This window comes from Benincasa hispida, chromosome 3 (genome assembly GCF_027475165.1).
Source record: "Benincasa hispida cultivar pf3 chromosome 3, pf3_genome.v1.1, whole genome shotgun sequence".
NCBI lineage: Eukaryota > Viridiplantae > Streptophyta > Magnoliopsida > Cucurbitales > Cucurbitaceae > Benincasa > Benincasa hispida.
In genome coordinates, this window is record NC_143480.1 from 59,342,311 (window position 1) to 59,366,311 (window position 24,001).

At 33.3% G+C, this 24,001-nt stretch overlaps 1 protein-coding gene and 1 long non-coding RNA gene across 3 annotated transcripts; both read left to right on the plus strand.

The window, feature by feature from the left end:
• Positions 1-9,001: 9,001 nt before the first annotated feature.
• LOC120069456 (zeatin O-glucosyltransferase-like) lies at positions 9,002-13,119 on the plus strand. 2 transcript variants are annotated; one of them, XM_039021222.2, is made up of 3 exons: positions 9,002-9,921; positions 10,345-11,000; positions 12,832-13,119. In XM_039021222.2, the coding sequence occupies exons 1-3, from the start codon at positions 9,121-9,123 to the stop codon at positions 12,968-12,970; spliced, it is 1,596 nt and encodes a 531-aa protein (XP_038877150.1). In that variant the 5' UTR covers positions 9,002-9,120; the 3' UTR covers positions 12,971-13,119. The 2 variants fall into 2 exon arrangements, with proteins under 2 accessions (XP_038877150.1, XP_090168411.1); XM_090312285.1 differs by lacking the exon at positions 12,832-13,119 and having other exon boundaries at positions 10,345-11,144.
• Positions 13,120-13,210: 91 nt separating this feature from the next.
• LOC150037424 (uncharacterized) lies at positions 13,211-13,787 on the plus strand. Its single transcript, XR_016528644.1, has 2 exons — positions 13,211-13,348; positions 13,456-13,787. It is a non-coding gene; the product is annotated as an uncharacterized LOC150037424 (long non-coding RNA).
• The last annotated feature ends 10,214 nt before the right edge of the window (positions 13,788-24,001 follow it).

A 24,001-nucleotide genomic window follows, 5' to 3' on the forward strand; every position in this document is an offset into this window, starting at 1 on the left:
GTAATAGGGGCGGTGCTAGCACAAAAGAAAAAAACAATGTTGCACCCCATCGCATATGCGAGTAAAACCTTGAACCTTGCCCAAGTGAATTACACTACCATTGAAAAAGAACTTCTTACGGTGATCTTTGCACTGAAAAAATTTAGAGCTTACTTGTTGGGATCCAAAGTGATCGTTCAAACCGACCACTAGGCAATCAAATATTTAATGACCAAGAAAGATGCAAAGTCGAGGTTGATTCGATGGGTTCTCCTTCTCCGAGAATTCAACATGGAAATCATTGACCGCGAGGGGGCAGAGAACCAGGTTGCGGACCACCTATCAAGATTAGAAAATCCAAAAGTCGACCGCAATCAGTCGAAGGTGAACACATCTTTTCCAGATGAGCAGTTGTTCAAAATTGAAGAATTACCATAGTACGCAGATGTGGTCAATTATCTGGTTTGTGAACAATTTCCGAAAAATTACACAACCCACCAAAAAAGGCGGCTTATGCACGAATGTAAATCCCATTATCGGAATAAGCCAAATCTTTACAAAAGGGGGTCAGACCAGATTTTGCATCTATGTACCAGAGACTACTCATCAGCACATACTGTCCCAATGCCATGACTCACCGTATGGTGGACATTTTGGAGGTCAACGCACATCAGCAAAAGTGCTACAAAGTGGGTATTTTTGGCCGACTCTATTCAAAGATGTAAAAGACTATTCTAAAAGATGCGATAGGTGCCAACGCATGAGAAACATTTCATGGAAGAATGTGATGCCAATGAATATTATCTTAGAATTGGAGTTATTCGACGTATAGGGCATAGACTTCATGGGACCATTTCCACCATCAAATGGTCACAAATACATTCTGTTGGCCGTCGATTATGTTTCCAAATTGGTTGAAACAGTATCGTGCGTCGCAAGCGATGCAACGATAGACTCCAAATTCTTGCGGAAAAATACCTTCACTCGTTTTGGCACCCCACGTGCCATAATAAGTGATGAAGGCTCCCACTTTGTCAATGGCATCATCAAAAAATTGCTGCTCAAGTACAATATCCACCATAAGGTCGCCACCACATATCATCCACAGAAAAATGGCCAGGCCGAAGTGTCTAACGGGGAAATCAAATTGATCATAGAGAATGAGGTGAATCATTCACGCAAAGATTGGGCCATGAAGGTGGACGATGCCTTGTGGGCATACAGGACCGCTTATAAAACAACTATAGGCATGTCACCGTATGCGCTGGTGTTTGGGAAGGCATGCCACTTACTGCTTGAATTGGAGCACAAAGCATTGTGGGCAGTGAAGAAGCTCAATTTTAATTTAAAGATTGCAGGGGAAGTGAGAAAACTTTAGCTGATTGAGCTAGACGAATGGAGAATTCAAGCATATGAAAATTCCAAGATCTACAAGGAGCGCGCAAAACGTTGGCATGAAAAACAACTATGCGAGAAGAATCTCTAGGTTGGACAGAAGGTCTTGTTATATAATTCTTGGCTACGACTTTTTCCCATAAAATTAAAGTCACATTGGTCTGGACCATTTATAATCAAAGAGGTATTCCCGCATGGTGCGGTCAAGTTAACCAATGAAGAAGGGAACAACATATTCAAGGTCAACGGGCAGAGTCAAGATGTATCACGGAGGAGACTTGTGTTGGATCTACACTAGATCGCAGCGGAAGGGAACAGGATCCATGAGTATTCTAATTCATTAATTTTGGTTGAAAAGAAACATGCTAAAAATAGAGTATAATGGGTTTCATACCTTGGCCGAACCAACAAAGTCCCCATTTCCAACTACAAAATCCTCTGAATCCTTGTGTAGACCACCACAAGATCTTCCCTACTGTCCTCTTCGTGCTCTAGATTGAGTTGTGGGACTCAAAATAAGCTGGAATCAAAGGGAATATGGAGAAAACTCATTGAACAGAACCCACTAAAGAACACCTTCTTCATCCGAATTTTTCAACAAAAATTCAGTCGGTTCACCTCTCCTTTCTTCACTCCAATCTCTTCAATATATTGCAGACTATCATGCAAAGAGATGTGTTGCATGGAATGCAGCTCATGCTTGGAGTAAACAATTGTTCCTTAAGTCCCCACTGATCCCCTAATGAACAATTGTTTTATGATCCAATCACAAAATCGAGTCCCTCTCATGCCAAATGGGAGGGCATGATCCTTTGTTCAAGCCCCAGAATCAGCACTTAAAGGAACAACCTCTCTACTATCTCTAAAGCGGGTAGGAGTGAATTCCCTCTTGCACCCTATGTCCCTAGTTATCTATCCAATCTTACCCCTGAATGGCAGTCATAATGGGCCGACGTTGTTGAGCCAACCCTCACCTATGCAAATCTAAGGGCAATACCGAATAAACAGAAGTTCATAGTTAGCTCAGGATTAAGGTCAAGTTACCTAGGTCATCATTTTGAAATAGTCAGTCTTAAACAGTAAATAGCGTTATATAGTAAGAGGGACTCATTTCGTGGTCCGATCTTGTACAAACTCTTTTGTACAAGGCCAACCCCTCTCCTCATGTCCAACATGAATGAATTAGGATCACTTCGTTTGTAGCACTTTACAACTCCTTGTAACAACTACAAAGTAGGTCATATCCAATAGTATTACCATAATAAGGTACCCAACCGTATCCATGTATTATAGATCATTTTGACTATTTACTCGAACCCGATCCACCTTTATGTCTCCATATAAAGTTCAAGTACTCATCCAATAGTCAAGGGACTTTTAGGTTTTTTGGATTTCTATTCAAGTAATAGATTTATTTAATAACACATTTATTGAATTTTCAGAATAAGTTTCATTGTTTACGTACCACGAGTTTTAGAACATAAAACCCAACAAATTGCAACACGAGAAAACCTCCGTGGACCTGAGGAATTCCTGACTGAAGAAAAAATGAGCAGTCCCTGCGGTATTATGCGATACAAACTCATCAGGGACGCATTTTTTCAAGTATCCTTTTTATAACTTTATTTCATGAACTTACTCTACCCTTTTTGTACAAACACTACTCTTCAAAATTATCAACTCTGTCTTTCATATATATTTTTTTTTTACCCTCTTGATTTTTTAAGCAACGATCGTAGTAAACGATTATGGTGAAACTACGTGATGACCGAAAAACGTGACCAGTTCATTCAGCCCATCGCAACCGATGAATCAGCTCACTGCAAAGAAGGATGCGATCACAGTCGATGAAGGCAACAAAGAAAATTTGGGGGTTGTATCTTTCTTTGACTTTTCTTATTCCAAATTTTGCACTATCGCATCTAATTTTAACATTGCTAATTTTACAATCGCATCCTATTTAGTTAGTGCAATCATTGACTGTTGATTACTTTAGTCAGTTACCGCAATGTTTTTCGTACCAATTATGATTTCAATGATGAAACTCATGCTTGTATCTCTCATCGCATGTACTAGAATCAACTTAATTTAAGGACGGTCAATTCATAAAATATTTCTAGAAGTTAGTGGTCCACTAGCTTTCTTTCAAAATGACTTTTACGAAACTTCCTAAGAGCATCGCATGAATCATTCCAGTCTATCAACAATAAGGACGTTGCTGCATATAAATTTGTAGGTGCCGGTATTTATTTTCAATCTTGCTACTTTTAGACATCTCAAAGAAAAAAAATCATAACGTTGAGATCGGATCCTACTCGTAGTTGGATGTTTGCATGACACCCATGGGGGCAAGCCAAAACAAAGGTAGGAATTGTGATCAACACATAAATCAAGTGATCGCAACTTCGCTGCCAAATGGGCATGAGTTTAGACTGAGAAAGACTGTTTTGCTCGTAGTTAGATGCTCGCATGACACTCGTGGGGGCAAGCGAAAACAAAGGCAAGGCCCTTGGATCGGCGCAAGGTCACAAAGAGAATATCTAAACCTCACAAGGATAAAATCATTTGGAAACACCCCAGTTGGAAAATGTTCTGAAATAAATCATGCGATGTCTTGGAAACAAGTAAAGTCTTTTTGATGGTTAAACTTGTGGTCCCTAAGTATTAGAAATATTTTAGGAAGAGACTAGGATAGAAGTTAAGAAGATTTTGATTCATAAGATTTGAATAAGGCACCTCGAGAAATCTAGGTAAGGAAAATGTGGCTGACTATCTAAGGAAAATCTTTAGTTTATGCTTGAGGACAAGCATTGTTTTAAATTTGGGGGTGTGATAACGGGTAGAAATGCACATTATTACAACAAAAATGAGTAAAACACTGAGGGAATGCGATAATAAAAATATACAAATCATGTCCAAAAGCGTTAAACTGAGAATATTGTGATTGCATGCGCCTATCGTATAACAACAGCTAATTTACTTCTTTTGTGCAGGAAAGATGCGTTGGCATAAGTTAAATTGCGATCCAAGGAATTGGGAGTCCGCGCGCATTGAAAGATTGCGACCGCAAAGTCATGCGATCATATATGACCGCAAAGTTGTTGTTCAAGAAGGTGGCCGCATAAAGACGACACATCAAGGTGAAAGCATAATAAATCATGATGGGACAGAAAACTGATGACGGTCGAATCCGAATTTAGTTGACAAGCCATTAATGACACACTGTAGCAAGTACATTCAACTTTTCGGTGACCATTAATCGGCACATCAGATCAGAAGATTTAATGACCATCCATCATTACAATCATTAGAGGGAAAAGCTTCTTTACCTTGAGCTCTATAAATACCGAAGGCCACCATCGATAAAAATTTCGCCATATAGAAGATAGATCATATACAAATAGATAATCGTTAGTCTGTAGATATTCTTATACTTAGAAGGTGGAGGCGATTGAAGAGAGAATACGCCGAGAGGACTTTCCTGGACAGCTCAAATGACTACCAGGAAGTACTACAAACAGAGAGAGGGCCAACACTTGCGAGTGCAAGGATATTCTTTTGGACAGAGTTGAAGTGAAGAGATAGTGTAAAAGGCCATGGGAAGCAAGACATTGCTACCGGGCTTCTTATCTCTACATTCTTATTGTTATTCTATATTATGCATCTAATTTATAAACAATGAAAATTTCATTTCAACTTATGTTCAATCTCTCATTATTTCGCATGAGTAACTAAATTTCTGAATGAGTAGAGAAGCATTTAGCTAGCATGACCTAAGATCTTCACTTTATGTGATCATCTTGTCTTATGCATGTGTCATTCACCCTTTAGAGATACTTGAGAGAGTAGTCTAAATAAAGAATCTAGACTTGAGAGAGTAAGATTAGAATCTAGGCTTGAGAGTGTCAAAATAGAACCGCATAAGCAAGAGATAGAAACTTAGACATAAGTTCTGTTTGCTATCACACATCGCATGCATCCTAGAAATAGGATATGATAGTATGCGGTCACCTTGTGTATGTTGCATCATTCATCATCGCATAGACAAGAATAGAGGCTTAGACATAAGTTCTATTAACATTATCGTATACATCGCATGCGTCCTAGAAATAGGAACTATAGCATTTGCATTGAGAGATAACATGTTGTTGTGTATGTGTATCATGATCGCACAACTTGAACGCAATCTTAAGAAGTGTTAGCTAAATCTCTTCTCAACCCATTCATTACATGCTTATTGTAGTTCTCGATTTCTTCAACTCTCTACTCGAACCCGTCGCATAGGATTTATACTTAAACAAAACACCAACCAACTTATTTGTTTTGCCACCACAAAGAAATCAAATTTTACTGTCGCATAGTAACTCAGTAGTCCCTGTGTTCAACCCTGGACTTGCCAGGAAACCTAGTGAGATTTATACTTGGGTTTTACTAGGAAAACTTGCATGTGCAACGCATAACTTATCACCGCAATTTCATACCATTATTTCATCACATTTACAACACATCAATAATATCTTTCCTTCTACTTGTGAACTTCTTTCAAAAGAGAACTTAGAATCCCCCTAAGTAATGAGAACTCCTTTCTTAATGCAAAGCAACTTAGGCTTCCCCTAAGGCTTCAGAAATCCTTCTTGATGAACAAAGTCTTAGACTCCCTCTAAGCCTAACCAATCTTTGTGAACAGTGATGAGAATTAATGACAAACATACTGCCACAAATGCAATATAGAGAACTTTGTCTTCACTTCAAAGAGAAAGCTCTTACTAAATAAAGATGCCACATAATATGCTCAAAAAATGAATGCAGCGACAACCCTAGCAAATGATCTTCTTAAGCATAAATAGCACAGTGGAAACAAGGAAAATAAGCTGACAGAAAATCGTTAGCCCAGCATAAAGGAAAATATTCCATAAGACATATTCTATACAATATGATAAATAAGGAAAAAAATATTTTGCAAAATTAACAACTGAAAAGTCAACTTCTAAGACAAGATCCATCTAGGACAAGAGAAAAAACAACTCTAGAAAACTCAAGAAAGTGAAGCCAATGAACATAAACAAATATATTTAGCCAATATCATATTTCTAAAAAAACTTATGGAATTTTTTATTTTTTATTTTTTTTGTAAGTTTTAGGTTTGTTTTTGTATTACCATTTTTATTTTTTAGATGAAAAAAGACTTTAAGAGAAAATGTTAAAAATCTTATGGATATTCATTTGAAGAAACCTGTCTTTTTGCTTCTCACAATTGTATTTTTGTAATATCAGGGTCTCTCCAATAAAAATTGAAAAAGTAAGAAAGATGTTAGAAAAATAGTTTTTTAAAATGGTTAGTTTGGAAAGGTTAACTTTTTTACTTATGTGGGAAATAACAATTTTCACTAGAAGGGTTCATTTTAAAAACTCATGAACCTTAGGACTAAAATGGTAATATTTTCTAATAAATAATATTGAATTTTTTTATTTTTTTTATTTTTTTTAACCTGTACACTGAAATTCTAAGAGAAAAACACGCGGTCCTTAATAAATATTCGAAAAATTATTCTGTTTTATTTGCCTTATTTAAGATAAAGTAAATTTTTGAGAAAAGAATATTAAACTTTTTACTTGTATCCAAGGTCAACATGTCCCACTTTCTAAGAATAAAATCTCCTACTTCATAGACATAATAAATTAATAATTTCTTAGATAAGATTTTAATATATTTTTTAACATAATTAAACTTCTAATTTTATCTAAACTTTTAACTTTTAATATTGTTCCATATTTTATCTCTAAATCTTCAAAATGTTCTCTTTAGTCAAACTTCTAAATTTATTTATATCTTGGTCTTTAAATTTCAAGACTTATGTTTTAAATAGTTCATTCACAGACAGCAAAATAATAATAATAATAATAATAATAATAATAATAATAATAATAATAATAATAATAATAATAATAATAATAATAATAATAATAAAATAAATAAAAAAATAACAAACATAGCTCTTACTCTATTTGAAAGCTTAGGCCAAGTCATTTTCTAACCTTTTTAAAATTTTGTTTTTCAATAATTTTTTCAACTTCAAATTAAGATGTTGAATTACTTTTTAATAAAGAAATAAGAGAAATGTAAATATACTAATCTGATTCAAAGTATTACCATGCAAAAAAATTTGCAGATATATCAAAATTTAGATCCACCGATCGAAATCTATCCGTAATTAACTATATCATTAATAAGAGACATTACCGTAGAATCTATCACTTGGATTTTACTATATTTGTAATTATTTAAAAATGTTGCTATGCACTTAATTATTAGCCACAAAAATACTACTCATTGCAATTATCTTAAAATGTATTTATAAGAGTGTCACTTAATAAAAGAAAGAGCAATAATTAAGTACGAGCTAGGTCCGTATACCATGCAAATCACTTCTATAGCATATTAAAATAATAATAATAATTCCATCTCTTTGAAAAATGTATATATTTGTCACGTGACAAATTTTAATAGGGGCAATTGCAACTTTAATAAAAAAAAATTTGAAAATTAGGCGCTTGTTCTTATGTTTTGTTTTTTTGCAAACGTGGCAAAAAAAAATTTTCCTGAAAATTTGATTGCTATTTAATTTCTATGTAATTGTTATGTGGTTGCTCTGTGATTACTATGTGATTACCACACTTGCAATTACAAAAAAGTTAAAGTCATGACTTTAGTTTCTTAAAATATATTTGTCACAAGGTGGTCTTTACAAATATAGTTGTAATATAACGAAACACCTAATTTTTTTTTTTTTTTTTTTTTTTTTTTTTTTTTTTTTTTTTTTTAGAAGGAAACATATATATCAATGAGGTCTACCCTATTGGTATGGGAAAAATAAGCAAAGTTGAACGTCCACGGGATAGGATCAAAATTAGGGTTGCCGGTCAAAAAATTCCACCAAGTTCAACGTCCACAGGATAGGATCAAAATTAGGGTTGCTGTGGCCATAAAAAGAACTAGAAGCTTGCTTCTTAATGAGTGAAAACATTCCATTTAACTCCATATTTATGGTTATATTTAAATAGCTTATGGAAATTTCATTAATTAATTTATTTTTTAAGAAATTTTTTTATTGATTTATTATGTGTTCTTAGTTATTGTATTTCATCTTAGTTTTTTTAAGTACATTGTGGGGCTCATTTATTGGATTAAAGGGGTTCTTAGAATAATTTTTTTTAATAAATTGATAGTAACTTTTTTATTTTTTTTAGAAATTAAGGAGGTACACAAAATATTAGAGAGAGAGAAAATTTTAGTCAAAGAATGAGAAAAATTTAGTGAGAGAAATAATAAATTTTAAGAAATGAAAAAAATAGTTACTGGTGATTTCGTTTTTGAATTTTAGTTTTTAAAAATTAAGTCGATTTTCTCTCTATTTCTTAATTACAATAAATTTTTATTTAAATTCTAAAAATAAGAACAAGTTTTTTGAATTATTTTTTTTAAAAAAAAATTAACTTATTTTTATAAAATATTAATTAAAGAATAGATAATAAACCAATAAATTTAGGGATCGAAATAATGTTTATCAGCTTAGAAAAGTTGATGCGGGAAAAAAAAGTTCTTTTTTTCTCACAATATATATGGATTTGCTGAATTGAAACGCACCAAGTAATTTATTAGAGATTTGTACTTTGAATGGATTAGAAGGTATCATCAAACTTAAATATTACCAAAATATTGCTAGCAAGCCTTCCCTTTTCTTTTTAATGAGTAACCAAAACAATGCCGTCTCCACTAATGTCGCCAAAAATTCACACCATCTTCCTGTCGTCGTTGTCATGGTTCCTCTACCGGCGCAGGGCCATCTGAACCAGCTCCTCCACCTTTCTCGCCTCCTCTCCGCTTTCAACATCCCCGTTCACTTTCTTGGCACGGCCACCCACAATCGCCAAGCCCAGCTTCGCAGTGGTGGCGAATGTAGCAGCCACATGATCCAATTTCATGACTTTGACATCCCAATAATCCCTTCTCCTTCTCCAAACCCCAATGCCACTCACAAATTCCCCTCACATCTCATCCCCACCTTCACTGCCGCGGCGGTCCACCTTCGTCGCCCTCTCGCTGCCTTCCTTCGTTCACTCTCCTCGAAAGTGAAACGACTTGTCGTCATCCACGATTCGCTAATGTCGTCTGCCGTTCAAGTTGTAGACACCATCTTCAATGTTGAATCGTACAATTTTCATAGTATTTCACCCTTTGTCGTCGCTCTCCAAAGCTTGGAGCGTAAAGGAATTGTCATTGGCCATGGTTGTGATCATGAAACTATGACATTTTATGAAGAGTATTTTTTGAAGAAATCGAATGTTCGTTCACTCCAAAGGGGTTTTCCAGCAGAGGCTTTGGAGTTCATGTTATCACAATTGTCTCAGCTACCGAAAAGGACAGCTGGGAAAATTTATAACACTAGTAGATTGATTGAAGGCTTATCTTTGAAGATGATTGAAAGGGTTGAACATGAGTTTCATCATTGGGCATTGGGTCCTTTCAACCCTGTCAAAAACTTGAAGGTATTACTTGGTTTTTGAAGAATATTCTATATCATCAATTAATCTAAAAGGTTTAGGTGATTTCAGTAAATTTGTCAATATCAATATCTCTGCTCTCCCTTAATTGGAAGCTTGTAAATTTATAGAGAATATTCGACAAGTAAAAATCAACATTAAATAAGATGAAAAACGACATTAAAGAAGTTTGACGAAAAATTTTATTTTGCTCTAACATTGTGTTCAATCAAGAATCAACAAAAAAAAAAAAAAAAAAACTAAACTAATAGATTATGATAAATTAAATGACATCAATAGTTTAACAATTTGAAAGGTAGGTTGATTAGAAGAATTTGACACACAAATTCTTAAAGGGATGCTAAAAATGGATTTCAAAGGTTAATTTGATCATCATAACATATTATTTTGTATTTCTTTATGTTTCAGAATGGGGAAAAGTCATCGTCTAATCACGCCTGTTTGTCATGGTTAGATCGACAAGAGCCAAGATCAGTGATGTACGTCTCTTTTGGAACGACGACAGCGATGGACGACAAACAAATTGAAGAAATATCAATTGGGTTAGCAAGAAGCCACCAAAAGTTCATATGGGTCCTCCGGGATGCCGACAAAGGCGACATCTTCCATGACATCAATGTTAAGAAATTCGAGCTTGAAGAAGGTTACAAAGAGTTAATTGGTGACCGAGGGCTGGTGATAAGAGAGTGGGCACCACAATTAGAGATACTGAACCACTGGACAATCGGAGGGTTCATGACGCATTGTGGATGGAATTCGTGCATGGAGAGCATGACAATGGGAGTACCAATGGCAACATGGCCAATGCACTCAGACCAGCCGAGGAACGCGGTGCTAATGACAAAGGTGCTGCGAGTAGGGTTGGTGGTGAAGGAGTGGGAACGAGGGGAGGAGGTGGTGGTGGCATCAACTGTGGAGGAAGCGGTGAAAAGATTGATAGTGTCGAAGGAAGGGGCAGAGATAAGAAGGAATGCAGAGAGGTTAGGGGAAGCTTTACGACGGTCATTAGAAGATGGTGGAGATTCTCGCCGGGAGTTGGAGGCTTTTGTTACTCATATTACCAGGTAGATGAAAATTTTGCGAGAGAAGTTTTTATTTTCATGTATTTGTTTACAATTATTACAAAATATTGTGTCAAATACCGAATGGATGGAGTATGTATTTTTAAAGTATACTAAATGTGAGAGTTTTTAATTTATAACTTTGAATTAGGATTTTGATACAAGTTCGGCACTACAAGAATTCTAGGTTTCATGTCGGTTGAAAACTGACATTAAAAGGTTTTAATGTCGGTTACAACCGACATTGAAGATTGTGTATCAAAAGTCTTTAATGTTGGTTTTAAACCGACATTGTACACCATTTTCAATGTCAGTTTAAAACCGACATTATTGACAACTGACATTAAAGAACTTTTATAACACGATCATCAATGACGGTTGTCAACCGACATTAAAACCTTTTAATGCCAGTTTTAAACCGACATTAAAGCCCATAATTATTGTCCATTTTTTAAATGTCATTCCAGTCCATTTTTAATATCGGTCAAAAAGTTAAAAACGACATTATATGTCTCATGTTGGGTTAGAAAATGTTCGTCATTATTTTTTATTAAAAAATATGAAAAATTGTTCATTGTAATGCGTGCTTGTTATATTTTGCATAGCAAGCCAACAATATTTGTCTTCTACCTATAAATTCACTAAACTCAAACTTGAAATATAACAATAGACAGAACAATACACTCTACCACAAAACTAAATACAAAGTTACCTACAAGGAAGCATACTTCTATAATAATTTATCCACAAACAAGAATTAATATTTTCAATCCATTCTATAAAGTACTTATCAAATATGAAATAAACACACTAACCAATATTTGTATATCGATAACACACTTCCATAGAACAATAATTATAATTATCATATCCAACACTCATATGAAACCACCCACCTCTCCAAAACTACAATCAGAAATATCAACCACCTCTAACATATTAATAATAATTTCTCCCATTCACAATTATCAATTAGTACTTCCATGAATAATTACACCAAATACCCATAAACAAAAAAAATTATACATAAATCTTCCAATAAAAATATCATGGTTAGATAACAATTCATCTATCCAAAAACCAACGCTTAGTACTTGGGATTCATTCTAAACTTGCATATTTTAGTCAAGATTCGTTCTAATCTAGTATTTACACTCTATTGACACAAAAAAAAAAAAAAAAAAAATCAAGTACATTCTTACACAAATCGGCCAACAAAACTTGCCCATTCTCTTCGAATTAAGTCAATCTCTCCTTTGGTATATGCATTTTTTTGTATTGCACTACAAAAAGAAAAAAATAAGAAAAAATCAAGATAAGTTTACATCATTTATTAAATTAATGCTAGTACATAAAAAATAAATAATTTACGTACTAGTAATGGGAGTAATAGAATTATGCACTATTTCGTGTATATATTTTTGCACATAGTACTCGCATCCTATAGAATCTAATTGACAGGGGCACTGCATATAAAAAAGTTGAAAATAATTATTCTTATGTATTTAAATATTTTACTTGCATATCTAGGAATGGGAAATAGAATGGGATCTTACACTGAACAATCACTGCAAGAATTTTGAGTTTTAATGTCGGTTGAAAAAAGTGAAATCGGATGTATAATATTGGTTTTAAAAAAATAAAAAACGGATCTTTAATGTCGATTTTCAACTGACATTGAAGATGGGTTACAATGTCGGTTTAAAACCGACATTAAAGGCCTTTAATTTTTTTTTATTTTTTAAAACTTTATTTAAAAAATATCTTCTTCATTTCATATCAAATTTTCTCTCTCCTTTCACTTCTCTCTTACCAAACCCTCTCTTCTCCTTAGCTTGACTGTGCAAATCACTTTTGATCGTTGTTGTCACCGGTGTTGCTTGGATCTCCATCGTCATCTACTTCTTCTGGTGGTGGGTCATAGTCATGGGTGTTCTCCAGTTGTTTTTCATCGTTGCGTGGGCATTCTCTAGTTTTTTTTCGTCGTCGCGTGGGTGCTCTCCAGTTGGTTTTCGTCGTCGCGTGGGCATTGTCCTTCCAATTGTTCTTCTAGTGGTTGTTCGTCGTGGTTGTTCTTCCGTGGGTTAGCTCGTCGTTCGTCCAGCTTATTCTGGTCGTGGAGGTGGGTCACCGGCATGGATCTATAGATTTAGTTTTGGGTTTTTATATCCGGTCTTCTATTTGTCCGATCTACTCATGGGTCTTCCAATCCGGTCGTCGGCGTTGTATTTTTCTCAGATCTGCCGTCTCAACTCTGCTTGCAAGGTCCGATGCTCGTCGATGTTTCAATCTTCAAGCTCCGATTCGGATCTCTTCAAATTATTGGTTGTTTAAGTTGTTTTCTTGGAAAGGTAAATTTGTTTTTTTCATATGAATTTTCAATTTAATAATTTAAAGTTATTTCATTCCTTTTATTTTTATTTTTATGTTTATGCTTTTTGAAATTTTGAAATTTAAGTCGGCATCATCGAGAAGCACATAGAAGCATTGTTTGGTAGACCTAAAATTGCTATAACATCTCAAGGAACCATCTATCCTTCCAAAGATGAGCAATTGAAGATTAGCTTTGGTGGTTTGAAGGGATTGGTTTTAGAAGCTGTCACTTTTAGTTCCTTCCTCTGGGACGTCAAAAGCTATGTGGATTCAAGGTACCATTTTTTTGTGAGTTGAGCTAAATGCCATTCCTGCCTGAAGTATGTTTGTACTAATACCAACTTAATCAGTGCGGGTCTTGCTGTATATTAACTACATATGTGATTCTGAATGATAGAAAACTATATAAATTTAGGGGGAAAGAGTTTCATTTTTTAGACTTTACAGGAATTTTCACAACATACTGTTATAGGATTCGTTTAAACTTTCCTCCCTTCACTCTGTGCACAATACACATTGACACGTTCTGTTATATCTGAACATATTACTTAGAAATTTGTTAACGTTGAAATGAAGTTAGTTAAAAAATATATATTTGGTTGATAGTCTTGCTTGATGTGGTTCAAGTGTATATCAAAATCCTTTTTTTTCAAGTTTATATAAACTAATTTGGTCTTACTTGGTTGATTAAGTTTGATTGATGTGGTTCAAATATTATTTCATTAATTTTATGTTTTGTTCCAATGGTTAAACTTCTTGAAGTTTGTTAATGTTGGAATGAAATTAGTTCAAAATTATGTACTTTGTTGATAGTCTTGCTTGGTGGTTCAAGTGTATATTATTTATTTTTTATATACTAGCTTTAATTTAATAAATAATGTAAACTCATGTTGAGTTTTTTTTTTTTTTTTTTCTTTTTGCAATACGAAAAATGCATATACCCAAGGAGAGATTGACGTATAATTTGAACCCAATGGACAAATTTTGTTGGCCGATTTGTGTAAGGATGTATTTTTTTATTTTTTTATTTTTTGGTCTCAATAGAATGTAAATGATAGCTTAGAATGAATCTTGACGAGTTTTGAGTAAAATATGCAGGTTTAGAATGAATCCGAAGTACTAATCATTGGTTTGTGGATAGACGAATTGTTATTTAACCATGATTTGTTTATTGGAAGATTTATGTATAATTTTTTTATGGGGTATTTGGTGTAAGTATTCATGGAAGTACTAATTAATATTTGTGAATGGGAGAAATGACTATTAATATTATAGAGGTGGTTGATAATTATAATTATTGTTCTATGAAAGTGTGTTAGGTATACAAATGTTGGTTAGTGTGTTTATTTCATATTTGATGAATACTTATACAATTTATTGGAAATATTAATTCTTGTTTGTGGATAAATTATTATAGAAGTGTGCTTCATTGCAGGTAACTTTGTATTTAGTTTTGTGATAGAGTATATTGTTCTATTTGTTGATACATTTCAGGTTTGAGTTCATTGAATTCATAAGTGGAAAACAAATATTGTTGGCTTGCGATAGAGAATATTGAGCATGCATTACAATGAACAATTTTTTGATATTTTTTAATAAAAAACAATGACAGACATTTCCTAACCTAACACGAGACAATAATGTTGTTTTTAACTTTTTGACCGACACTAAAAATGGATTCGGCGACGAAATTTTAAAAAATTGACAATAATTGAAAAAAAGGGACATGGATTATGAACATAAACCGACATTAAAAATAGTGTTATAAAATGTCTTTAATGTCAGTTTTAAACCGACATTGAAGAGGGTGTACAATATCGGTTTAAAACCGATATTAAAGACCTTTTATAACACTATCTTTAATGTCGGTTGTCAACCGACATTAAAGTCCAAAATTCTTGTAGTGGCTATGCATGAAAACAAAATTGAATCAAAATTTAAAATATACATCGTTGCAAATAAGGAAAATATATATCATATGAAAAAACTGAATGTTGCATCTCAAAGTTGCCATTGATTCATGGATAAACTAACAAATCATAAGACACTCATTCATAATATCCAATATAATCATCTAAAAAATATACTAGACATAATGGCCACCTGTAAGAGAATTTCAGTTTCATCGACAAAGTTGCCATCGATTCATGGATAAACTAACAAATCATTAGCAATACAGAGGAACGTAGCTCATTGATAAGACATTAAACATCCGCTTTTCTTTTTTTATAAAAAAAATCGATATTATACATCTGGTTTCACTTTTTCCAATTGACATTAAAGCCCAAAATTCTTGTAGTGATGATTAGATTATTATAGATACTAATATATATATATATATATTGATATTTCTTCCTTTCTTTCTTTTATCTTGTCACTTTAATTCAATTCAAAAGATATTAAATTTTGTTCAACATGGCATTTTTCGTTTATATTTTCACATGTCGATACATTCAACATAGACATACGGGTTAGTGAATTGATGTCTTCATTATATCGCAAAATAATTCACGAAACATAAAAAAGTAAATAATAAAATGTCACTGATAAAAATATAACATAAAGATCAAACATTTTAATTACTTATTTAAAAATGCTAAAATGTTTACTTATTAATTATTTTTTTTAAGCTTTTACTTTTATAATTTTTCTAGAAAAATATCAGTGAATCCAATATTAATATTTTCATCCATATTTCCATTTTTTAAGCTTATTCTCTCTAATATATGTAGTTTTCATAAAGCTTTCTGTTTAATTTCTAAATATTAAATAATTAAATTATATCTCTAAATATTTCTATTTAAATATTCTAGGAATGTACATAGTATATTGATTCGACTAATGTAATAATAGACCACCTTGATTAAATAGAGACAAACTAACCAAAAAGTTGAGAATTAAAATATATTCTATTCACTCATTTTATGTTTTTTCCCTCTACATCGCATTCTTAATTTAAACAGCTGTAAATTCTTTTATTTAGGTATCTTTTACTTCGAAGAAATCAAAGATTCCTATCAATGGAACATTTAAGTTTATCCTTATTTATTTGAAAGAATATAGAGTATCTAAATATTTGGAGATGTCTCAACATTTTAGGATGTTCAGATGGGGCATCTTAAAAGTTAAAATTTTGTTGCCCTCTTGAAGCATAAGTTTTCCAAGATTCTCATCGTGTGCCTCTTGTTTCTACTTTTTTGTTCTTTTATTTTTGGTATACACGTACATATATATAATCGCACATACATGCATACATATCAATTTTCTTTATTTTTATATCATAAATAAAACAAGTCAATATACTCATTCAATAATAAACAATGCTATGCATATTTTTTTTATTTATATAAAATAAACTCTATTTAAATTGTGTCATACATAGCTCATCGAAATATAAAGTAAAGATTTTTGTTTATTTAATTTTTCAATAGTGATCATCCAATATTTTGACATTGTATAAGTAAAATTCACTAAAAAAAACACTGCGAACCATTTGTTTTCATTTAAAATAAGTGCAAATATTTCAAGTTAATTAAACTTGGATTGTTGATGAATCATTCCTTTGAAAGCAATTTTAGTATGGCTTTGGTGCCAAATCTTGCATCTACATGCAAGTTGACACAACAACCTTCTCCGAGGTGATAAAACAGAAGCCTTTGCTTAGCGAGTCTCTTGAAGAAGGTTGAATTGTAGCAGCTCCGCAGAAGAAAAATGGAAAAATAAATAATCGATATGAAATGCGACTCTGAATAATTTCTTTTCTTATGCAAGTGCAATTACCCAAATCCACCCATTTGACTGGATGGACGGTGATAACACATGTGGAAAGAAGTTTTATTACCAATATAAACACATTTTACTAACACACAAACATTTTGATATAAGTGTACTTCAACCACTCGTAAATTTTACAATATAATGTGTGATAACCTGTATTTCAACAAGATTTTGTCTCTTGAAGTTATAACGTTTAGAAGTATTTAAGGAGAAAAGCATTAGAGTCATAGGAAAATAAAACAAAATTTCATTCCATGCATTCATAGAGTTCAAAAGAGAACCCAAGTGGAAATTATAGCACTAATGCGTTTATTATGTAGGAACATAGGCGAACATCTAAGAGGTTCATGAAGTCCAAGGAGCCCAAATATTTAGCAGGCATAATGAGAAAAGCAGAGTAAGGTGAACATGAGAGTCAAATGCATCTGAGAGGACCACCAACAACTGCAATAACAAATGGATAAAAGTTATATGACACACTTACAACTAGCAGAAATGGTCCCCGCATCTAGCTCTATATATACCCCACTTCCAAATGAAGAAAAAAAGAGTAAGGTGAGCATACACACACACAACATCGCCACCATACCTGAGCTGAGAGTGAAAAACATTCTCTAAAATTTGAAAGAATTTCCAGAAAACATGCTCCCCCTCCATTGCTGAGGTGATCTTTCTTAGAGAACTTCCACCATCGCTACCAGAGAAGAAAACTCAAGAGAGGATACTCTCCATAGTCCACTGTAGAGCACATAATAGCATCACCATCTCAGATCGGCAAAAGCAAGAGAAGGCTACCAATGATTATCATTTCTATCTATTCATCTCTTATCTCCTTTCCATCATTTTTTGAATTTATATTTCTGCATATTTCCAACCCATCTTGTAATTGACTTATTTCCATGTGAACCTATTGCGCTCACTAAACTTTAAGCTAAGTAAATAAATAACAGTTGTTTGGCTTAACTTATTTTATTTCAATCAGTATAACGTTTATACAATTGTCAAACTTAACTCAACAACTCCAGACTCTTAATTACAAAAGTTTATAACAACAAACTCAAATCTTGAAGTGTGGTTGTAGTGTGGTTGTAGTTTTGTTTAAGGAACACATTTTTTAGAAATCAACTTTCACACTAAATCGATCATCACACATAAGAATGTAACATTTCCAGCCTGGTAATTGGATATCCCTGGCATGATCATGTATTTTTTCAAGCATTCTCATGAATTTCCGATATGAATGATGTGAAAATAATTCCAGTACCCTTATAGCTCGTTGAATGTGCACATGCCGATAATATCCTGTTAGACGTGCTATAGACATACTAACAATTTTCTAGGGTATAATCCCAGTTTCCAATACAATTCACAACAAGCAAAATAACACGAATTACATCAACCATTAAAATCCAGAAAAATATTTCCTGATCATACAATTTTTCGAACCTTACATATATATAATAACATATATGTATATATAATTCAAATATACGAAAATAATAAAACCACTCACGATTCCCTGGTGTACGGTTTCCACAACAATTGTAGCCTTGTTTGTCCTCAGAATTCAGACCTTGTAATAAGCCAGTAATCCACTTAGAGTCCGAAGAAACTTAGAACACTTCCTTAATCCTAACCCTAGCTTACCAACCCCAAAAGACTTAAATCAAACCTCCAAACTGCAATAACAACTGTTGGACGCAAAGTTGTCTTTTCTGCACCCTATTGTCAGCTGCACGCCTGACTCTCCCTACCCAATGCCTAGACTCTTGTTTGTGTTGGGTTTTATGTCCTAAAATTCGCAGATTGTAAAAGTTAAACATATTCTATTATCAATAAAAGAAGTTGAATCTATTAATTGTATTCATAGAGTCTAAATCCAATGAACTAAGATCCATGACCTTATATGAATACTTAAAACTTTATGTAGAGACATAAAGATGGATCAAGTTCGAGTAAATAGCCAAAACGGTCTATAGTACATGATTAAGGTTGGGTACCTTATTCTGGTAACACTATTAGATGCGGCCTACTCTGTAGCTGTTACAAGTTGTTGTAAAGATACTACAAATGAAGTGATCCAGATTCGTTCATGTATTGACATGAGGAGTGAGGGCATCCTATGCAATGAATTTGCTTAAAGATTAGAGCAAGAAACAAGCTACTCTTACCTTTTAACATTGTTTACTGTTTAAGACTAACTATTTTGCTTAGATGATCTAGGTAACTCGATCTTAATCCTGAGCTAACTATGAACTCCTGTTTATACGAGATTATCCTTAGATTTGCATAGGTGAGGGTTGGCTCAACAACACCAGCTCAATAAGTCTCCCATTTCAGGGGTAAGATCGGGTAGATAGCTGGGGACATAGGGTGCAAGACGGAATTCATGCCTACCCGATTTAGAGATAGGAGAAATGTTGTTCTCTTAAGTACTGAATCCAGGTCTTGAACAAGGGGCCCACCCTCTCATTGGCTCGAGAAGGATCTGGTCTAGTGATTGAGTCATAAACCAATTGTTCATTAGAATATCATTGGAACTGAAGAAACAAGACATAATATCGAAGGTAAAATAGTACATTAAGCCAGTCAGTATTACGAACAACCTGTGAAGGGTCGACTTACTGGTTATGGTTAAATCATGTGGATACAAATATATCTATAGTGCGGAGAGTGCAACTATCAAGCTATAGTGGTGTGACTCAATAGTTAGCAAGTACTGATTAATTCGGTCTAAAGAGTTTTAGGCAATTAATCTTAATCATTAGAGCTCATGATCTGTAGGTCCATAAGGTCCCTTTACTATCTCATAAAACATGAACACCTTGAATTATTAAATTGAGTGAATTTGGAATGATATCAATTTGAATTGTTCAAATTGAATTTCAATTTGAAAATGTTCAAATTGAAATTAGGATTTTTGAGTTTGAATTAGTTCAAAAACAAATTAGAGTTTGCTTAATTATATCTGATATAATTAATATTTAATTCATTAATAGGATTCATGTTTAAATTTAATGTGTGATTAATTTGATATTTGATATTAAATTAATTAATTATTTAAAAATCAAATTAATTTGCATTTTTAAATTCAATTTGAGAAATTCGATTTTGAAATTTTAGATTTGATTAATTGAGAATTAATTAAATCAAATTTTTATTAATTCTATAATTGATTAAAAGAAATTGAGAAATTTGGAAATTAAACTTCAAAGTGGGTTTTCCCCACATTTGAAGCAAGTAGGATGTGTCCTACCCATAAGTTCACACAAATCCCACCTAAATCCACTCCAATTGAGATAGTTGCTGCTAACATTTGACTTCGGCCCAAGTGCTTGCATGGTTGGAGTGATAAAAAAACACTGAAATTGAAGAAGAAATGATGAATTAGCTGAAAAAAGTTTTCTACACTTGATCGTCTTCTTCCTCTCAAGAAACCAATATTTTACCTTCACAATTCACTCAAATTTGAGTTTCACTACTCAAATTTGAGGCTAAGAATAGAGAAGACCTCTTGGTTGTTCACGGAATGATTTGGAGTTGAATCGGAGTGAAGAGCAACTTGGATTTGAAAATTTCATCACAAAAGGTATGTAACTTGAAACCCCCTTGAATATGCATGCTTTAGAACTCAAATTGAATGTAATTAGAGTGCTTATTAATCCTGTTTGCTTTCGTAGCATCCTTGTGTATCCTATCAATTGGTATCAGAGCATGATATAAGCACTCAATTAACGTTAATTTGAGTTTTGATGGGTGAATTTATGAAGATGCATGTTTGGACTAATATGGATGCTTTTTTTTTTTTTTCCAGATTTGGCATTAGATTTCTCTATGAATTCCAAGTTAAATTGGTAATTGGTTCTTGATTGATGAGTTTATATGTATGCTCTAGAGTCTGTAATTTATTTGGAATCACCAGAGTCCGTTTTAAGCTGTAATTTAGAGATTGAAGCAAGCAAGGTCGTGAGAAAGCTACTGTAGAATTATCTACTGCCCAGACAGCATTACAACGTTGCGTCCAAGTGTTGCAATTTTGTTCTTGGTGAAGACCATAGCGTTGCAATGCTGGGATGAGTGTTGCAACACTGTTCATCCCAGTTGTGCAATACGCGATTCAAGCCGGTTCACGCAGGAGACTCATGGTTCGACCGGTTCAGCTTGGTTCCAATCTGGTTCAATCCTATTTGGATCGGTTCAACACATTTTGATGATTTGGAGGTCCTATTCAAGTGGTTCGGGTCGATTCGGCCAGTTCTACACCAAATTGAAGCTGTTTTGGACCTATTTTTGTAATAATTTAGTTATTATGCTTACTTGGGATGCCAAAGTTGAACCATATCAGTGTTTATTTAAATAATTATGTATGTGATGAATGTTGCATTTAAATTTAAATATGTTTGTGCATATAGTATGCCATTTAGATTTAAAATCCCACCATAGGAAACATGTTACATGCATTGAGTATATGTTATAAATTGTTATAATGTATAGAATGCATGTTTAGGGTTTCTGTTTTTAATATAATTGTTATATTAAATTGAATAACTTTGATTATGTTTTGGATGTATAAGCATGTCCAAGTTTTATAAGTTGTTATAAAATTAAATTAGACATTAAAATCCATAATAAAGATAAGTTGCATACTCATGTAGGTTAAACACTTGTTTTAATAGTTAAAATAGGTCACTATCTTATAAATCACTGTTACAAACTCAACTGGTATATAATCTTGTTTAAGGCTGGGGTTACTTAAATTGACGGTCTACGGAACACCTCTTACCTTGGGACTATGGCTAAATAATTGAGTGTTGTTAACCAGTTTTATAAGCATACATGAGCGGTGTGAGGTAATAAAATGGTTTATCACCTAGACATTGTAGGTTAAAATCTAATTATAAGTGTTATACTTGGATAAACCATTTAGACTTAGGGTTATTTTAATTAGCCAAAAATAACTTAAGTATAAATTTACCCAATAGTAGAACAGTTCATGGGAGTTTAATAACTTATATGATAAAGTTACTAGAATACTTCAATAGGAGATTAATAACATATACGAGACGTTATTTTTAGCCCTCATGTCTCTAAGAGTTTATAATCAAGATTTCAGTGGTACTTCGTATCGATTATACCTCGGCTGCTCCATTCAGAAAGTATTTTCATAAATCTGGATTCTGGTAAATAAGGGGAAGTCGTTCAAATATAAAAATCAAGTATATAATACATTTGATTTCAACTTTTACGTCCCTACAAAATTCACAAATTGCGGTCCATACATCGCTTCGTGTCGACTATACCTCGATTGCTCCATTCGAAAAGTGTTCGCATGAGTCAAGAGCAAGGTGAATAGGGGAAGTAGTTCATAGTAAGTGAGTGAAGGATATGTGCCAACTTATCCTACAGTCTCTTTCGTTAGTTTGGACCGTGAGATTCCTATGTTGCGCCTGCTAGTTTGCTTTAGGCGGCCCTTGTTAGTCGTTTAACGATGGCTATCCCCTTGGAGGGTTGTAACATAGGATTCGGAACAACTCAAACTCCAAAAATGGATAGGATTTCTTAGGTTCATTTACAACCTTGACTCTCCATTTTGATAGCATAGTTGGGGCCGACCTCTGACGTCTTAAAATGGAGGGTTACACTTACAGAATTACTAAAATGTTCGTAATTTCAAACTGAAAACAGTAACTAAACACTATAGGAATAAGAGTTATATTGGAGATAGTGTTTGGTCAGAATTGTTTACTTTAGTGAATGAGTATCTGACTGCCCCTTGGTAATACGTATTCTGACTAACAATAGTATTGCTTCAAATAAATAATGGTTATGGGTACATTATGACTTGTGTTGCTAAAAATTTGACTTTGAATTTAGTTGTAATTTGCTAATTATAATTTGTTTACAATTTTCAGCATGTCGAAATCTTTTAGAATACTTGTTTTCAAATTAGTTAATGGTAAAATTGAATCAACATACAAATTATTAGCAGTTAATGGTTCTAAAAGGGTTTCAACAGAGGATTGTCCTCGATCTCCCAATTCATCTAAAGTTTTGAACTATATATATGAGAATGAAAAATTCAAACAACAAGATAAATATGATTTACTTGTTATCGAAGCTTGTTTAGTGGAAAATGATAAAACATGGATAATTGATTCAGGTATCGCTAATCATGTCTGTACATTCTTTTAGGAAACAAGTTCCTGGAGACAGCTGATAGAAGGTGAAACAATCTTTAAGATAGGGACCGGGGAGGTTGTTTCAGCTAAAGCAGTGGGAGATATAAAGTTATTTATAGGAGATAGATACATTTTGGTTGAAAATTTTTATTACATTCCTTCTATGAAAAGGAATCTGATATCCGTCTCTTGTTTGCTGGAACAAAATTATAAAGTTTCTTTTGAAAATGATGAAGTGTTTATTACTTCGAAGAATATTAAAATTTTTTCTGCAAAATTAGAAAATAAATTGTATTTGTTAAAACAGACTGAGTTAAAGGCCATTTTAAACATAGAGATGTTTAAAATAGCTGAAACTCATAATAAGAAAAAGCAACTTTCTCCAAATGCCTATCTTTGGCACCTAAGACTGGGTCACATAAATCTCAACAGGATTGAGAGACCGGTTAAAAACGATCATCTAAATAAGTTAGAAGACAGTTCATTACCACCTTGTGAATCCTATCTAAAGGGTAAAATGACTAAAAGATCTTTTTCTGGAAAAGGTCTTAGGGCCAAAGAACCCTTAGAGCTCGTACATTCGAACCTTTGTGGTCTAATGAATGTTAAAGCTAGAGAAGGGTATGAATATTTCATCAGCTTCGTTGACGACTATTCTAGATATGGGCATATTTA